This window comes from Micropterus dolomieu, unplaced genomic scaffold (genome assembly GCF_021292245.1).
Source record: "Micropterus dolomieu isolate WLL.071019.BEF.003 ecotype Adirondacks unplaced genomic scaffold, ASM2129224v1 contig_13097, whole genome shotgun sequence".
Taxonomy (NCBI): Eukaryota; Metazoa; Chordata; class Actinopteri; order Centrarchiformes; family Centrarchidae; genus Micropterus; species Micropterus dolomieu.
The window spans coordinates 2,128-19,782 of NW_025742083.1; the positions used below are offsets into that span (position 1 = coordinate 2,128).

Below are 17,655 nucleotides of genomic sequence, written 5' to 3' on the forward strand. Positions count from 1 at the left end.
TTGCCCTGGTAACTGAATTTTAACCCTTTAAAGTCCTTAGATAATCTCTCAAGTTGCATTTCAAAAATAAAATCACTCATTCAGATTTTTATAGGCTTTTCCTATTTTTAAACCTAGATCATTTCATCTGTGTTACACAAGGAATAAAATTATTTACAGTTACTGTTACATTGCATCTAAGGGACGCTGGGGACATGTCCCTGTCTCAAATATAGCTTGCAGTTAAATAACACATGAAAATGCCTTTAGAAAGGGTTATTTGTCAATTATTACATGAGAAAGGATGATCTACGGGAGAAACAGATCGGAGAGCAACACAGAATACCTGAGAGCTGCACATCATTATGCAAATGCTCCGTATTTGTATAGTGTCTTTCTAGACAGACTACATCTGCATTCACCAGTCACACACATTCATACACTGAACCTAAGTGCTCAAACGGAAACTAGCATTCACACTCACTCATACACTGGCGGAACAGCCGCCAGGGGCAAATCGAGGTTCAGTATCTTGCCCAAGGACACTTCGACACGCAACCAGGGGGAGCCGGGGATTGAACCGCCGACTTTCCGATTAATAAAAATATTTCCACCATAAAGTGATGCAGAAACGTTCACCAGAATGCAGGAAATAAAGTGTTTAAAGAAATTTCCATTCTTTATGTTACGTTATGTTATGTTAATAAGGTAAGCAGAGAGTTGTAAAAAATCTTGAATGTTCTCCACTTGTTATCCTGTAGTTACACAGTAATATTAGGACTGTGGGCTGTGTTAAAATACCCACTGTTCTCCTGTACTCACACAGTAACAACAAGCTCTGTGCTGTTCCCCCAATTCTCACTCTGTATTTACACATAAACAATAAAGCATGTAACGGGAAATATAAAACATATATTCTATTGTTTTGGGTTTATTTTCTATGTTGCTTTTCCTCTTCTTCTCCTTCTTCTTCTTTTTATCCTCCCCTGACCAAGATGCCAGGGATGGCCACATCATGCTACCTCCTCTTTCTTCTGTGGTTTCTGGCAATGAAAAAAAAACAACACATAAAATAATTGTCACTGGTTAAGTGGAGTAAAGTTAACTTTAAATTGACTCCACCACCACACATAAAACACGGCTTAATAACAATCACATTTAACATAACCATAAAATTCGACTTAATAATAACTATCAAGATTTAGGATTTTTTTTACAGTCACAGTTATTAGCTTAGCCTCTGGCATTTTACGGAGCATAAATTAGCCTAGCGGCTAGCAGACTTTTCCTCTCCTCATAGCTTAACAAATTACATGTAGTATTTATACTGAGTCTTACCCACCGCTGGTAAAGTCGCTGCATCTCCCGACACGACACCACGGTTGAATTTTCAGCCTGAATGTCATTTTGTACAGCAGCTAATCGTAGCTGATCAGCCGTTTTCAGGTGGCAGAAGCGTAGCTCAGCTGCTGGGCGCATGACGTAAACACGTTAGTGCGAGTCCTCCCGGAACCCATAGAGATCGCATTTCAGTGGCCGCAGCTCGAGAAAAACTGCCTTTACATGAAAGTCTATGAGAGAGATCTGGATGGATTACAACCTGCCTGAAATCGCCCCAAAAGAGGCGGGACTCCAAGGAACATGACTGGACAACGACAAACACAAAAACACAGCTACCTAACAGTGTTGAAGAAAGTGTGAGAAAAATCCCCTGCCTTTTCCGGCTTGGCGGTCCATCGCCCCATCGCCATAGTGAACAAACCGCCCCTGGGCAGATGTATCATGTACAGACCTACAAAAGACCAATGACTTAAAGCCAATAGGAAGTTGTCCATTTTGAATTTAATGATCATTTTTGGTGATTTACACACTTCCAAATATGATGGACTTCAAATTTTTAGTTTCTAGTTTTAAACCATTGATGAAATAAAAGTTGTACAGTCTGAGTTTTCGACAAAGGGCGGATCCATGGCACGGTGACGAAAATTGACGTACTGGGCAGTAACATCTAATAACTGGGTGCTCTCTAGTGCCACTTGGCACACAATGTACACAGGAAGTGATGTTCAAGTCCTTCGTACATCTGCCGCAGCACACAACACATTCCACGTGTGGGGACCCGTCCAACGCCGCTTGCAACTTTATTATCAAGTCCTGATGATCTCTAAAAAACAAATGTGTGAGAACTCCTCTGTTCTGAAGCTAAGACTCTTCTAAAGATTTTTAACCCTCTATTTCCTAATTGAAACTAAATTGGTTGCTAAAAAAAGATATATCTTCTTGCTTGTTTTGTACGACACAATAAAAATTCAAACACTTTGTGAATAAAAATATAATCTAATGGAATATAACATTAATATAGACAAACATAACTTTTTATTGGTCAGGGATTTATCTTTCAAAACAGATGCAGATCTCTGTGACTCCACAAACTGTTTTGCAGTTTATCACTACCACATTAAATTTAAGACTGCCACCCGAACAACTTGCATAATAAATCATACCTCTTCTTCAACACTAACACGTGACATTCATTTAAAATACTATACTAATTTCATATTAACGTGTTACTAAAACACAGTATGTCTTCGCTGGGCAACGATTAAAAATTTTAATCGCAGTTAATCTCATAGTTATGCGCAAAATTGAATAATGAATTCTAAAGTAGTGTATTACACACTTTTAATTTAAATGTACTGCAATATACACAAAAGTGCAAAAACATGTGGTTTGCAAACACTTTAAACAAATAAGGAGCTTTTTCCTTTTTCCCTTTACACAGCAGCACTAAAATATTTCTTGTAAATCTCAACTTTAACATTAATGTGATCAAATCAAATATTAAACCAAAGCTATTTGCCACTGCCAGGGCGTTACCTTTTATCTAGAGTCCAGAGTAGTGATGGGAAAAGTCACTCTTTTGAAAGACTCGAGTCATAAAATCTCGTTCATAAAAATGAACTAATCTTTTTTTGTGTCATTTCGTTCATTAACTAGGCTGGTTATTGCGGCGCTGCAGCCCTCAAGTTGGTGACTTTTAAAAAACAGCGCCGTTCTCAAACACAGAAGGCTGACTGGTTTGCTCTAATTGACAAAGTATAATGCACAAATTCACCTCTTGATCTTTCTCTATCATGGTTCTATAAAGCCCCGTGGAGCCACAACCAAATTCAAACCATGTAAAAACCACAGAAATATGTTGTCAATATTCGATTAAGCCACTACTCCGGCTAAATCTGTCCATTTTAGTATTCTACCAGCCCAGCCATATATATATATATATAATTATAATTACTATCACTATATCTCTAAAGTGCTCATTCATACAGCAGCCTAACGCCTATCCATGAGTAAAATCTATATATTAACATCAGATTTACAGGGAATATATTAATAAGCTTGACACACTAGATGAATAAAACACACTCTTAATAAAATTTAACAAATTTAATAATAATCTCAAACACTGCAGGTTGTTCACCAGTGAGGAGCTGTGAAAAAACAGCAGGGCTCTGTCGATGAATAAAAAGGAAAAGTTACGTTGTGTTCTCTGGTGGACCGGATAAGCTGTTAGCTGTAAACACATTCACAGAGCTAACGCTAACGTTGCTACGTAGCTGTGTTTTAATGTTTTAATGACTGGGTCTGTTTTGGAGAGGAGACGACCTCGGAGGTAATTCGGGTCCAGGTAGAACCCTGTCAGGGCTCTGAAGTGGACCCAGAACAACTCTCATCAGCTGTTAGCTGTAAACACTAGCAGGACTAAAGTTACGGTGCGGCTGTGTTAAAACTATAACTTAGCACAACATAACTGCGCTGTAATAACGCTATGCTTTATTAAATGTCACAAAATTATCAAAATAGATATTAGATATATGTCGGTCCAGTGACTGTTACCTGACAACAGACGTGCCTCTCATTCCCCGGTGCTGGCAGGAAGTCAGCCTGCCGAGTGAAGACAGACTCTGAGGAGGACCCATGTGAGCGCTGAACGATTAGTTCATTCCTGCTCCACAGAAGCCGAGATGTCACGTGAAAAATGAACGACTCAAACCCAGAGACCCACAGTTATGAGTCCTGAACTAATCAATTCTGTTTCCTGTGACCATGCAGCTGCCATGTGACGAGTGAACGTAAGAGTCCAAGACTATTCACACGTGTGAAAATGAACGAATTACTCACTGAGACAACCCGTTCCTCCTGAGTCACATACAAGATTAGGTCAAATGAACGAAATGTTCTTTGAACAACACAACACTAGTCCAGAGCCACGATCAGAACATCAGAACAGGCTCTTTCTGAGCAGCAGGGGAACATTTGCAGGCTGATCAACATCCCCCTGTGTGCCCCAGGGTTTGACTGCATTCAGAGCCAATGAGCAACGGACTTTCAAAATAATAATTCTTTTTTTTAAAACTGCATTCATGAGAGATTAAATGATTGTAGGCTTTAATTAATTAATGCATTTTAATGCCCTATTTCTTAGATAAACCTTATGTACACCAACACAAGTGCTTAAAAAACTCAAGACTGACTAAAAATAGTTATTATGAAACAAAAAGAAAAGGCATCCCTCAGGGTTCGATTCTGGGCCCAGTTTTGTTCACGTGAACTAAATTAAGCTCTCGGCCTGTTTTATTTAAAGTATTGTTTTAACACTGCCATCAGCTGTTACTGAGTGCCTCTCTGCTCTCCTGACAGTGTGGACTGGACAACGCTTCAGATAGTGAATTAGCAGAGGTGAAGAGGAGTTTCCTGACCAGCAACAGTGTAAAACCGGTCGGAGTCGGTCCACTTGCTGTTTCTTCGGGGCAGCAATACAGTCGCGTGGCTGCCATGAGGACTCAGGCAGCCGATGGAAAACAGTATACGGTCCTTTTCCTTCTGACAGGTGAGATAAATTAAACATTAATGATCATGTTTGGAATGAAAACAGTTCTTACCTCCAGATAGCAGGCATGAAGTCTAGAGTCTGTATTAAACATTGTTCGTCATCTCTCTGTGTGACATCCAGAGTCCGGATTCCTCCACAAAGTGGTTTTGCTTAATCGGGGTGCACACATCATCGAGGAGATTCAGGTCTTCAGACAACCTCAGCTGGTCAAAAACATCATCCTCTCCCCGTCCAAGGTAAACCTCACACCTTCAGGGTTATATTACAGTTCCTGCTGTGAGATGATTTAGAGTGTCAGAGACATTATTGTTCATACTATAGGTATAACTATCATCCCTTTAAATCTGTGTTTACAGTGGCATTAGGCTGTTTTGGGTGATGTTGAAACTTGCTGAGCACGACTGATTTAAGGCAATAATTGGGTTAAAGGATTATTGCATCAAAGGGTCAAAGAGCCTTGATTTATTGATATTTAATATACTGGATAAAAATAAAAACAGACTTCCCGGTCTATATTCATTAACAACTTAATAAAAACATGTTAACGTAAATAATTATGGTTAAAATTTAACACTGGGGAAAAATGCAATGTGAAGAAAAATGGAAAAGCTCTCAAACAAAATTAAATTAGAACATAATAATAAATTGTTTTCATTTACAAAATAAAAAAGCAGACAGTTAAACAATAGTTTAAACACTTAAAGGCGACCTATTAAACTGCTTTTCCAGTCCTATATTGTGGTTCTGTGACGCCTGTATGGCAGGTTTGCATGAATTAAGTTCAAAAAAAGAATTTTCTCTCTACTGGTTCTTCATGCAGGCCTTCATTTCAGCCTCTGTCTGAAACAAGCTGTAGATGCTCCTGTCTCTTTAAGGCCCCCCCCCTCTCAAAGCCCACTGTCTTCTGATTTGCCAAGACCTGAAGCATGTTACCAGGCTGCTGTTGTTGCTGGGCGGCACAGGCAGACTGAGCGTTGCCGTGCCGTTAGTGTGGGAGCACATGACCATATATGGAACAGCAGCTCCGTCTGCTCAGTAATACATAAGCTGTGTCTCAATTCAGGGACCGCATCCTTCGAAGGCTGCATTTGAAGACCGAATACGTCACAGTCGATGCGACTAGGCTGTCAAGTCAAATGCGGCCTTCTTTTCGTCCTTTTGGAGGATCCAACAGCTGGATCCTTCGCAGCCCCAGGTATCCCAACATTCATTGCACGCCGGCTGTGGCTGTGGAGTTGAGCCCCCCGGATTTTACCTATAAATGTAAGTATTGGATTTCAACTCACTTCAAAAGCCAACTACACAAATGTAAAAATAACAAGAGGCATAAAAGCGCAATGTGTCGTTTAAAGAATAGTTTTGTGGAAGAAGTTAACGTGAGTTAAGTGATTAACTGGCGAGCTAACGTTAAGTTAACGTTACCTGAGGTTACTGATGTGCTAACGTTAATGTTAAATGCAAATCGTTTGGGCAAGTTACAACCTAAAAAATAAAGCCTTTAACGTCTTCACTTTAAATCGAAGAGGTTCAGAGTCAGACCTGCGTCTTACCGAGATTGTCGCGATATTATACATCACTTATACTTAATATTATGTACATGAAAATAACGTGACCATGTAACGTTAGACTAATTTAACGTTAGACGGGTTGTGAACCCTGCTTGGTTTTCACACCATTAACGTTAGTAACAGTTACAAAATGCTTGATATATAGTACACGGTTAATGTAACTAGGTTATTTTGCGATTTATGCTGCTTACTGTTTGGTGATGTGAAGCAAAAAACTTACTTGAACATGTCGTTTTGTTTTAGGGAGCAAGGAGCAAACTGCCCTCTTTATTAAACTGAGGGGGGAGAGCGACCACCTCTTCACCGGGGCAAAATTTTCTGCCAACATGGCTTGGAGGTAATTAAAGTATCAATAGCCCTTTTGTAATATCTGCATTTAATCATCGTGTACTTAAAATTACAGTTAAATGAACCGCCATCAAATTCAAAGCCTTTAACAATAAGACAACCAGTAAATGGGGCAGCCCTTTGTTGTGTCTTCACACAATTACCATGAACCGCAATTTCCCCACTGTGGGACAAATAATGTTTTTTCTTATCTTATCTTTCTTATTTCTTTTGTTTCTCTGTGATTAGGAATTTTGGAGAAAATGGGCCTGTGGGGGAAGGTGACTTCCCTCCAAGCGAAAAAAAAGTGGGACAATTAAAAAAAATAATAATACAAAATATGTATGTATGATTTGAAATTGATATATTCTGTATACATTTTTGCATAAATCGTTCACTGTGCAGCATAAAGGGAAATATAAACCGCATTCATCTTACAACCCTGTTTTAATATAATACATACATTTACCTTGTACGTTGTATATTCATGCACGTTAATAAACACAGTTGCTGAAATTTGTTTTTCTGCTGTTGTTATTTACCATGATTGATTTCCTGTGCCTTAGGATTGCAAGTGTCCAGGGTCAGGAGAGGGTGTAGGGGGGAAGCCCACTGCTGCAACTTGGCCCTGGTTTGTCCTCATGGATGAGGTGTTGGGACAGAGGCATTCCACCACCCCACCTGTCGCAATTGCCTCTATCCCTGAGGACACACCAGGGCCAAGTGCTGCAGTGGGTGACCAGGAGGAGGAGGAGGAGGAGGAGGAGGAGGAGGAGGAGAGCCAGCCGAGAAAGAGAAAGAGGGACAGAGAGGATGAGCTGCTTCAGCTACTGAAGGAAGACATGAGGTTACAGAGAGAGGATGGACAGGCTGTTCTCTCTACTAGAGAGACTGGCCGAAAAATAAATAAATCCTTAAATAATAATATATATAATATTTATTAATCAATTCAAATAAAATATTTTTTAAATAACTGATTTTATTTTCTTTTAAACTATTAGTATTTACAACGTATTTACAACATTTATTTCACTGAGCAGTGAGACCCTGGTGATGCTGCTGGTTCTGGATGGGTTGCCACAATAAAGACCCTGGTGTCTCTGTCAGCAGGACATCATCTGGGGTGGTCTCCAGAGTGTGTTGCAGGTGTGGATGCATCTCTCCACTGTCCACCGCATCGTCCATCAGTGGGTTTGCAGGGCTGGTTCAATCAACGGCTGCCATGTCACTTAGATGTTTTAGTAAGAGGCAAGAATAATAGGCAGTGCACACAAAATACTACAGCAGGCAAAATTGTTAGGATATGAATAGGAATTTACCGATCTTTTACTTGCCTGTTAAAAATATTGTTGGTCAGGGGGCACCTCCTCCAGGGCAGACACCTCTACAGACAGCTGGTCACGCCAGGGAGCACCGCTGACCGTCTCCAAACCGTTCTCCCCCTCATCCTCTGGGGCCACAATGTCACCAGCACCAAGGCAGATGTTGTGGAGGATGGCACATGCTGTTATGACCTGAAATGGTTAAAAATATATTTCAGTCTGAAAAAAAAAACATTTATGCTTTTTGATGAATCTGTCTGTTGATTTACTCATTAGTACAGTAAAGAAAATACTCACGTGAGGTACAAAGGTGTGGTGCACCTCCAGCGCTTGCAGGAAGATGGCCCGGAACCTGGTCTTCATCATCCCAAAAGCACGCTCTATAATGGAGCGTGCCCTGGAGTGATGGCTGTTGAAGCGCTGGGCTCCCACACCTTGTATTGGCCTCTTGTAGGGAGTGATGGGGGGAGTGGGTGTTGGAGGCACGGGTACCCTACGTCTGCAAGGATGAAATGCCCTGGAGGGGGGTAGAGTGAACTCCTGTACAGTGGGCTGTAGCGGAGCACTCTGGAGTCGTGGACCGACCCAGGCCAGCCCACGTATGTGTCAATGAAGCGGCCCTGATGGTCACAGACAGCCTGCAGGATGATGGATGGAAACAGTTTCCTGTAGCACTGACCATCAGGGCCGCTCGGTGGCTTGATGCGACATGGCAGCCGTCGATTGCTCCAGCTGCTTTAAAAAAGGCTCCGTGTCTTGCCAGCCCTGCAAACCCACGGGATATCGGTTGTAACTCATCCTGGGTCTTCGGTAGGTGGATGACCTTGTGGCAAATGGCCACCACCTCCTCAGTGACTCTGTGGAGGATGCGGTGGACAGTGGATCGAGGCATTGCAAACACTCTGGAGACCACCCTGTATGATGTCCTACTTGCCAGCCAGAAGAGAAACACCAGGGTCTCAATCGTGGCGCCTCATCTGTGTCTCAGTTCCTGGTTTAGGAGGCCCAGTAGCACTCCCAGGGCCTCCCTGCTCAACCGGAAATCCGGCCGTGTGTCCTGCAGGTTAAAAAACCTGTCCAGCGCAGGAACTCTCAAATTTATCCTGCAGTACAGGGGCCGGGCTGGTGTAGGGATACAAGGAGAAGAACAACTGTTATGAAGTGTAGAGAGCTTAGTTAGATAAGGCTTGTATATCTTTCTATTCAACTTGCTTTAGCTGATCAATGACAAAAACACTGTCAATATTTTAATATTTAAGGTTTTCTTTAAATATGAAAATTATGTTGTTAAAGTGAAATGGCAGTAGCAATAAACTACGTTAACTGTGGTTAACATCACTGTTAGCTTTAGGAAGCCTATAGTACCTAAATACATATAAAATGTAACGTTTCTTAGTTACTTTCCCGCGTATTTACCTGGCCAGGGTCCTCTCTCAGCCTGAGATACATCATGCGGCGGCGCCGGCGGTGAAGTATCTCTAGTTCCTCTATTAAGAGGTAAAATATTAAAATTAAAATATTCGTCTTCATTGCCGGTGGACCACAGCTGAGAAGGTTGCTAGGCGACAGGAGCGGCGCTTCCATACGCATGGGTAAGGGCGGGGTCAGTTGATGACACAATAGGCAGTCCTCCGTAGACCAGACCGTCTCATTTAACAACGGTCGGTTCGGCCTTTTGCGGCCGCATGCCTTCGTACGCCTCGAAGGCCACGCCCTTCGAAGGATGTGGTCCCTGAATTGAGACACAGCTATAGAACAGAGCTGTTGGTGTAATACCAGTTCAAAACAGAACACGAGGAAATCAGAGGTTTTTGCTCACTTATACTCTTCTTATACAGTAAATACTTTAACCTCACTTTTTGAAGCTTTGGCCATGTTTAACATGAACATCCAACACTGTAACACTGTAGATGTTAAATAAAACATCAAACATAAAACATAAACATAAAATGTGGAAAAGCTTAATAGGTCTCCTTTAAATACATTTAAACATTAAATGCAAAGCTTCCTCTCTAAGTTTCAGTGGCATGTTTTAGCTTGTGGCTCAGCGGTTAGCACTGTTCACCTATCCAATCCAATCCATTTTATTGATATAGCACATTTTAAAAAACAAAGGTTTACAAAGTGCTGAACAAGAAATAAAACATAAAAACACATAGAAAAAACATAGAAACACATAAAACAACAAGACTACACAGCTCTCATGCTGGGTTAAAAGCCAGGGAATACAAGTGGGTTTTAAGACGAGATTTAAAACATTCGAGGGTCGGGGCCAATGTGACCTGTGGAGGTAGCTCATTCCACAGTTTAGGGGCTGCTGCTGAAAAAGCATGGTCGCCCCTGGGTTTTAACCTGGTTTTTGGAGCGACCAGCCAAAGTTGGTCAGTAGACCTAAGTGACTGTGGGGGGGTGTAGACTTGTAAGAGGTCTGAGATCTAGTGAGGTGCCAACACATTCAGTGACTTAAAAACAAACAATAAGATCTTAAAATGTATTCTAAAATGAACCGGGAGCCAGTGGAGCGAGGCCAGCACTGGTGTAATGTGTTCATGCTTTCGAGTTCCGGTTAAAAGATGAGCGGCCGAGTTTTGTACTAACTTTAAGCGTGAGAGAGAGGTTTGGTTAACGCCAATGTAAAGTGCATTATATATATGCATTATGCATTACATACAGTAGTCCAGACGAGTTGAGATAAAAGCAGGAATCACATGTTCAAAGTGCTTATGAGATAAAACAGGTTTGATTTAACATTATTTATCTGTTTATCAAGTTTAAAACCATTGTCTGTTTTCACACCCAGATTTGTCACTACGGGTTTTGCACATTGTTGCAGGTAGACCAGGTCAGCAGAAATCACTAGCCCAACTGGGTCCAAACAAAATGACCTCAGTTTTATCTTCATTTAGATGTAAAAAGTTAGAAGCCATCCAGGCCTTAATATCTTTTAAACACTCACAGAGGAGTTTTCACGTCTTTTGAGGGGTAGATATATTTGGGAGTCGTCCAAATAGAAGTGGTAGGACATGCCATGCTTTCTAATTATGATCCCAGGGGGAGGAAATATAGGGAAAAGAGAAGTGGTCCAAGAATTGAAGTGGTCCACCTGGGTGCAGCAATTTCCTCCATCAATGTCACACTGCTGTCAGTAGGAGTTTTAACATAGAGATCAAACCAAACACACAATCATTGTAGTTATCTGCATCGGTCCAGATAAAAATTGACTTGAAACCTGAAAAAATGCCACAGCTTTGTTGGTAAAGCATAAGTGAGGTGAAAAGCTAGTAGAGATCCGCCTGGTGTAAGAAAATGACTCCCGAATACAAAATTTGGGGAAAAGAGAATTACAATGATCTAAATCTAGCAATTTTCCTACGAGGCAGAAAATGGTTTACTCAGCCGAGCCTTGAGTATAGTTTCTATCTTCAGTGCTAGTTTAGTATTTGTTGTTTCCTCACGCAGTTTTAAAAAGTTTTTACCCCCACACATCCATCAATATCAGAGACAGGAGATCCCTGAGACCAACAGACCTATACAACACAGTCTCATCTGCATACTGACGGAAGGTGATAAAATAATAAAAGTAATGTCACATCATGTTACAAATCGTGAGTAAAGAAAAATGTGTCAAAAAAAGTCTCCCTACCAATTATGAAGGAGCTGAATGATGAACTGAAGGCTGCTTTGATGGACCAGGTGAGCTTGGTTTGGGCCGAGTAAAAGCTTTTAAGGTGGCTGATGAATATTTGACATTACAGAACACACGTCACAGTGTTTTCTGTGTCCTGTAGGGAGTTCTGTATGTGGGGACATCGGAGGGGGTGACTGCTGTTCCTGTTGCCAGGTGCTCGATCTACAGATCCTGCAGCCAGTGTGTTCTGGCCAGAGATCCTCTGTGTGGATGGAGCCGGACCAGCAGGGTCTGCACTGGTCTGGACAGTCATGAGAACATGCAAGTGAAAGTTGCCTTTATTACTCTGTAAACATATTCAGAGATCCTCACAGGTTGTTTAGCCTCAGATTCAGGTGTCAAGAATCAATTTCCTTCTACTATAACTACTGAGGGCCCTGAGGTCCACTCATCTGTGTTTGGGGGAATGAGGGAGTTTTTCTTGCCATGTATATCTTTCAATTACAAGGAAATACTCTAATCAAAAGTATTATTGCATTTTGCACGAGTATATGAGATCATGTGATGTATGTGGCCTTTCTATAATCATACATTCTATTTTTGGGGTAGCTGAAGGAAAATGAAAGGAAGGATGGAAAGAGTCAGTGGCTGGATAGCATCACAGGAAGACTGCATAGGTGCTGTTCAGATGGCTCTGTGAGGTGTTATATTTAAGATGTCCTTGGAACAGCATAGGGTACCAAAGTTATGAAGGGAGTCCACTGTTGTTTCAGTCGTAAAGAGTGGAAACACAAAAGAGCTAAATGACGTAAGACCAGTGGCACTGACATCACTGGTCATGAAGTCATTTGAAAGGCTAGTTAAAGGGAAACTGTTGGGTATGGTGGAGGAGGCTCTGGATGAAAATGCCACAAAGACCAATATGGTCATTGATTTTAGAAGGTAAATCTTCCAAACCACCATCTCAGAGCTTCTTTAAAGGATTTGGCATTGGATTTGTAGAACAGTATAAATATCTCGGAACAGTCATTGATAATGACCTGAAATCTGAAGTCAATTCTGATGCGATCTGTTCGCAGGGTTAGCAACGTTTGTACGACATTAGGTAGTTAAATGTTTTTAATGTTGACAAGACAATTATGTTTTTGTCTTTTATTGAATCTGATACTTACCTTTATGTTTGCATGGCATGGTAACCTAAACATCAGGGACAAAAACCACCTAAACAACATTATGAAAGTGGCTGGTGAGGTTATAAGTGTCTCACAAACTCCCCTGACTGCTATCTTTGCCCAGCAGGTTCTCTCACGTCCACGACTATAATAGACTGTTAAAACCTCTTCATTCTGAGTTTGTAACTCTTCCCTCAGGTCGTAGATTTAGAGTTCCACGATTCCATTGAAATAGGAGCAAAAACTCATATGTTCCCTGTGCAATAACCCGGCTAAATCGTCTCAGGTAACCTCAATTGTTGAAATTGTTTTATGTTATTATAGTGTTTTTAGTGTACTGTGTGTACTGGTCACAGTTTAATTTTGTACTTGTGTTGTTTATCTGATCCTTGTTTTTTCTTCTGCCTGACTGCCAGTCAGGTTTTCCACTTGGGATAATAAATGAACTGAAAGGTCACAATTGACATATTTATTTAAAAAATATTCTCGAGGTCTACTAACTTAACCGTCAGCTTTTTAAGTACTTAAAGTACTTAAAGTAGTAGTTAATTTAGGAGCACAATAAGTCATGAAAGACAGATTTTGACATGGATGAAAGAAAGCTTTTGTTTTTAATGTGGTCTAATATGCACACTGACCTATTCTTATCGATCTTGAATTTAGAGATCTGTTTAAAATGTGTATTATCTTGAGTCATTGTAATAAATAAAAAGCTCCATCAGCCCTGTCCAATGACTGACAGGCTGTCGGTTTACACCTCAGGGTTCAAGATCTGGAGGATGGCAACGTGGAAGAGGAATGTCTGATTCAAACCCGGGTCAGCCTGGACACAGGTAACATCTTCCTTAGTATGTAGTATGTATGAACATGTATACAAGGTAGCTTTATTTGTCATATTACAACAGGTTGTAAAGTGAAATTTAGTTTGTCCTTTCTGCATCGTAGCAGACAATATACATCGATATACATTGTAAGCAGAAACTTCTCTCTTCACAGAAATATTTATCTTATAATATTTATCTCAGAAGTTAATACCTACGGAAGCGCATTGCATTCACCAAAGAAAAAAAAATTGGAAGCCTTATCTCATAATTACGAGATCAGGATCTCGTAATTGAGGCATTAGTTAGTAGTATAGTTAGTTTGAAAAAATTTGCTTTGAGGTAATTTTGGGGGATTTTAATATTAAATAACTTCACTGTTATACAGATACCCAGCTAGACATTTTACTTTCCTAGAACATTTTGATAACTTTCCTGCTGGTGTCAAGGACATTGCCTTATAATGTTCCCTGATTGTTCCCAAACGGACACGATGTAAAGTTCTTTAAAGTGTTCGGGGACGTTATTTCGTTACGTAAGTGTTCAGGGGAAGTTTTGGTGGCACCTATTCTCAACATGAGACCATTGATGATTGGGGTGATTTTGGAGACACTACCCCAAAATTATGCAAGCCTATATTTCTACGAACTAAGTGTCGTAGTATCACAAGCATTAGATCACTGACATGTAGGGTGATTTTGGAGACAATACAGCTTATAACAGTAAAGTTATTGAAGATAGATATTCTCCAAAATTATGCAAAACTATATTTCTACAAGTGCTGAAGTATCACAAGCAGGATATCAATGATTTGTGGGGTGATTTTTGAGACACTAAAACTCTTAAAAGTGAAGTTACGGAGGAGAAAACTTTTCCAAAATTATGCGAAACAATATTTCTACAAACTTAGTGTTGTAGTATCATCAACATGTGATCACTGATACCTGGGGTGATTTTTGAGACACTACAGCCTTTAACAGTGAAGTTATTGAATATTGAAAATAGACCTACCTAATATAAGGTATGCAAAAGTCTTTTTTACCGTATACAAAGTGTTGTAGTATAACCAGCAGTATATCATTAATGTGTAAGGTGATTTTGGGGGCACTATATTGTGTAAGTGTGAAGTTATTGAATATCTGCAGAATGTGTTTTCGGTGTTGCACTTTGTAGACGGTCCCTGCGCACTCGTCTCACAGCCGGCTGCACGTAGAGACCAATGTCATTTGTTCTGCTCCTAGGAAGACTCATTTATGTGAAAATGTACTTGTAGCTCGTTGTCTACTTAACTACGATAATAAAGAGGCGTCGTTTGTGTTTTAAACACGTTTTGCTTACGAGTTATTGATCCCGGAAGCTCAAATCTGTGAATCTATTTCCAACTTTACTGAACTCAGTACTAAATGGCACCTTTCCAGTCATCTCTAATTATGAGATCTTTTCTCATAATTACGAGATCCGGATCTCATAATTACGAGATGACATCTTATCTCGTAATTATGACATCTTTTCTCGTAATTACGACATCCTGATCTCGTAATCATGAGATAAGGCTTCCAATTTTTTTTTCTTTGGTGAATGCAATGCACTTCCGTAAATACCTGATCTGAAGTGTGTCTAACATTCTGCTGAATTGTTTTAACCCCTGTGGGGACAAAATCAGGGCTCCAGAAAAACGGTGGCAGTAAAACTGTTTTACTGCGATGGTTTAACTTTGCAATCAAACCGCGATTCACCTGCGTGCCAAACTGGCAGGGGGAGGGATCCGTCCGGATCAGGGATTCTGCGGACTTTTGCACCACTACTACCCCTGGTTTTAGAAAGGGGACTTAGTTATTGCATGTTTTTGTTGTGCATGATCACAGCCCCTATGTGTCCACATGAGGAGAGTTCAAGACAGGCTATAAGAGTAAAAATATTGCTCAATTATGAGAAATAAGAAATAAAAGTAGCCTATTAAAATATTCCTGCATGAATTAAAACTTTTTAAAACATCCCACCTGTTTTTTTCACAATTTGCTCACGGGTATGTTTACCACGTTTACCGTCTTAGTTTAGCGCGTTAGCATGCGAACATTAGCTAATTAGCAGTGAACACAGAGATGCAGCTGAGGCTGATGGGAATGTCATGAGGATCATCAAAGTTATTACAGTTCATGCTGAAGGTCTAAAACAACCTTTCACCACAACCCATCCAACAGTTGCTGGGTACATGAACATTCGTATGAAGTTGAATGACAATGCTGCTGATAGTTGTTCAGATATTTTAGTCCAGACCAAGGTGGTAAACTGACCGACAGACTGATGTTGCCCTCCATAGAGCTGTGCTGCCAGCATAACTGAAAACAGTGAGCCTTACTCAGCACCATCACCTCCTCTCACTTGTATTTACTCTGAAATGTTCTGTCCTGCAGAAGTCGGTGTTCATTTGAACGAAGCAGTGAGGCTTCAGTGTCAGAAGCCTTCCAACCTGGCCACTGTGACCTGGACATCCCCCCGATTCAGAAACCTGCCAGAGAAACTCTTCATCCTGTCAGCTGATGGCAGTTTGAGCTTCCTCGCCACCGCCGACACCTTCGGGATTTATCGCTGCGAAGCGGTGGAAGGCGGGTACAAGGAAGAAGTTGCAAGCTATGCTGTCCGACAGATTGCTCCTCCTCGCTCCATGAGCCCGATTCCAATAACCGGTGAAAACCATGTGGCCAACAACATGTTATGGTTTTGGTTGTGGTACTTCATGTTTTAGTTGATTTATCACTTTGTGTCTGGATATATAACATAAAATAATAAACATAAAATATTTAAATATAAAATTGACAACATATAAAAGAGTAATGAAGATTAGCCTGGTCCCAAGCAGCTAAATAGCCTGGTCCAAAATAGTTTAAAAGCCTAGTCCCGAGATGCTAAATAGCCTGGTTCAAAATAGCTTATTAGCCTGGTTCCAAGTAGCTTATAAGCCTGGTCCCAAGTAGCTAAATAGCCTGGTCCAAAATAGCTTATTAGCCTGGTTCCAAGTAGCTTATAAGCCTGGTCCCAAGTAGCTAAATAGCCTGGTCCAAAATAGCTAAATAGCCTGGTCCAAAATAGCTAAATAGCCTGGCCCAAAATAGCTAAATAGCCTGGTCCAAAATAGTTTAATAGCCTTGTTCCAAGTAGCTTATTAGCCTGGTTCCATGTAGCTAAATAGCCTGGTCCCAAGTAGCTAAATAGCCTGGTCCAAAATAGCTTATTAGCCTGGTTCCAAGTAGCTAAATAGCCTGGTCCCAAGTAGCTAAATAGCCTGTCATTAGGAAGTTTTGCGTGTCTGTAAACAACTATGTCTCTTCATTCTGTCCAGTTAAATATGGTGTGCCTCAGGGGTCGGTCTTAGGACCCATTTTGTTTTCCTTGTATCTGCTTCCCCTTGGACATATTATCCATAAACATGGCATTTCTTTTCATATTTATGCTGATGACACACAAATATACTTGCCCGTCAGATCCACAGACCCTGGAATGCTGAGTTCACTTAACAACTGCCTTTGTGAAGTTAAAAAATGGATGTCAAATAATTTCCTCCAGCTGAACTCAGACAAAACAGAAATCCTGGTCATCGGGTCCCAGCAGATGGCAAATCAAATACTTCCATCTGCTGGTTCCCTAGTAAATCACATTAAGCCTGTGGCAAAGAACCTTGGTGTTTGGTTTGATAGTAATTTAAATTTCGAGCAGCACACCACAAAGCTTGTTCAATCATGTTTTTATCAACTTAGAAATATAGCTAAAATTCGATCTATGTTAACTTTTAAGGACACCGAGACCATTTTACACGCCTTCATCTCATCACGCCTGGATTATTGCAACAGCCTTTTCACCTGTTTAACCCAAAAATCTATTGATGGACTCCAGACTGTCCAGAACTCAGCTGCCAGGCTTTTAACCAGAACAAAGAAATATGACCA

General features: G+C 40.7%; 1 protein-coding gene across 1 annotated transcript; it reads left to right on the forward strand.

Moving 5' to 3' along the window:
• Positions 1–4,528: 4,528 nt before the first annotated feature.
• LOC123966298 (semaphorin-4A-like) lies at positions 4,529–17,031 on the forward strand. The gene is made up of 6 exons (XM_046042482.1): positions 4,529–4,558; positions 4,681–4,870; positions 4,994–5,109; positions 11,879–12,066; positions 13,653–13,723; positions 16,126–17,031. The coding sequence occupies exons 1-6, from the start codon at positions 4,529–4,531 to the stop codon at positions 16,455–16,457; spliced, it is 927 nt and encodes a 308-aa protein (XP_045898438.1). The 3' UTR covers positions 16,458–17,031.
• Positions 17,032–17,655: the final 624 nt, after the last annotated feature.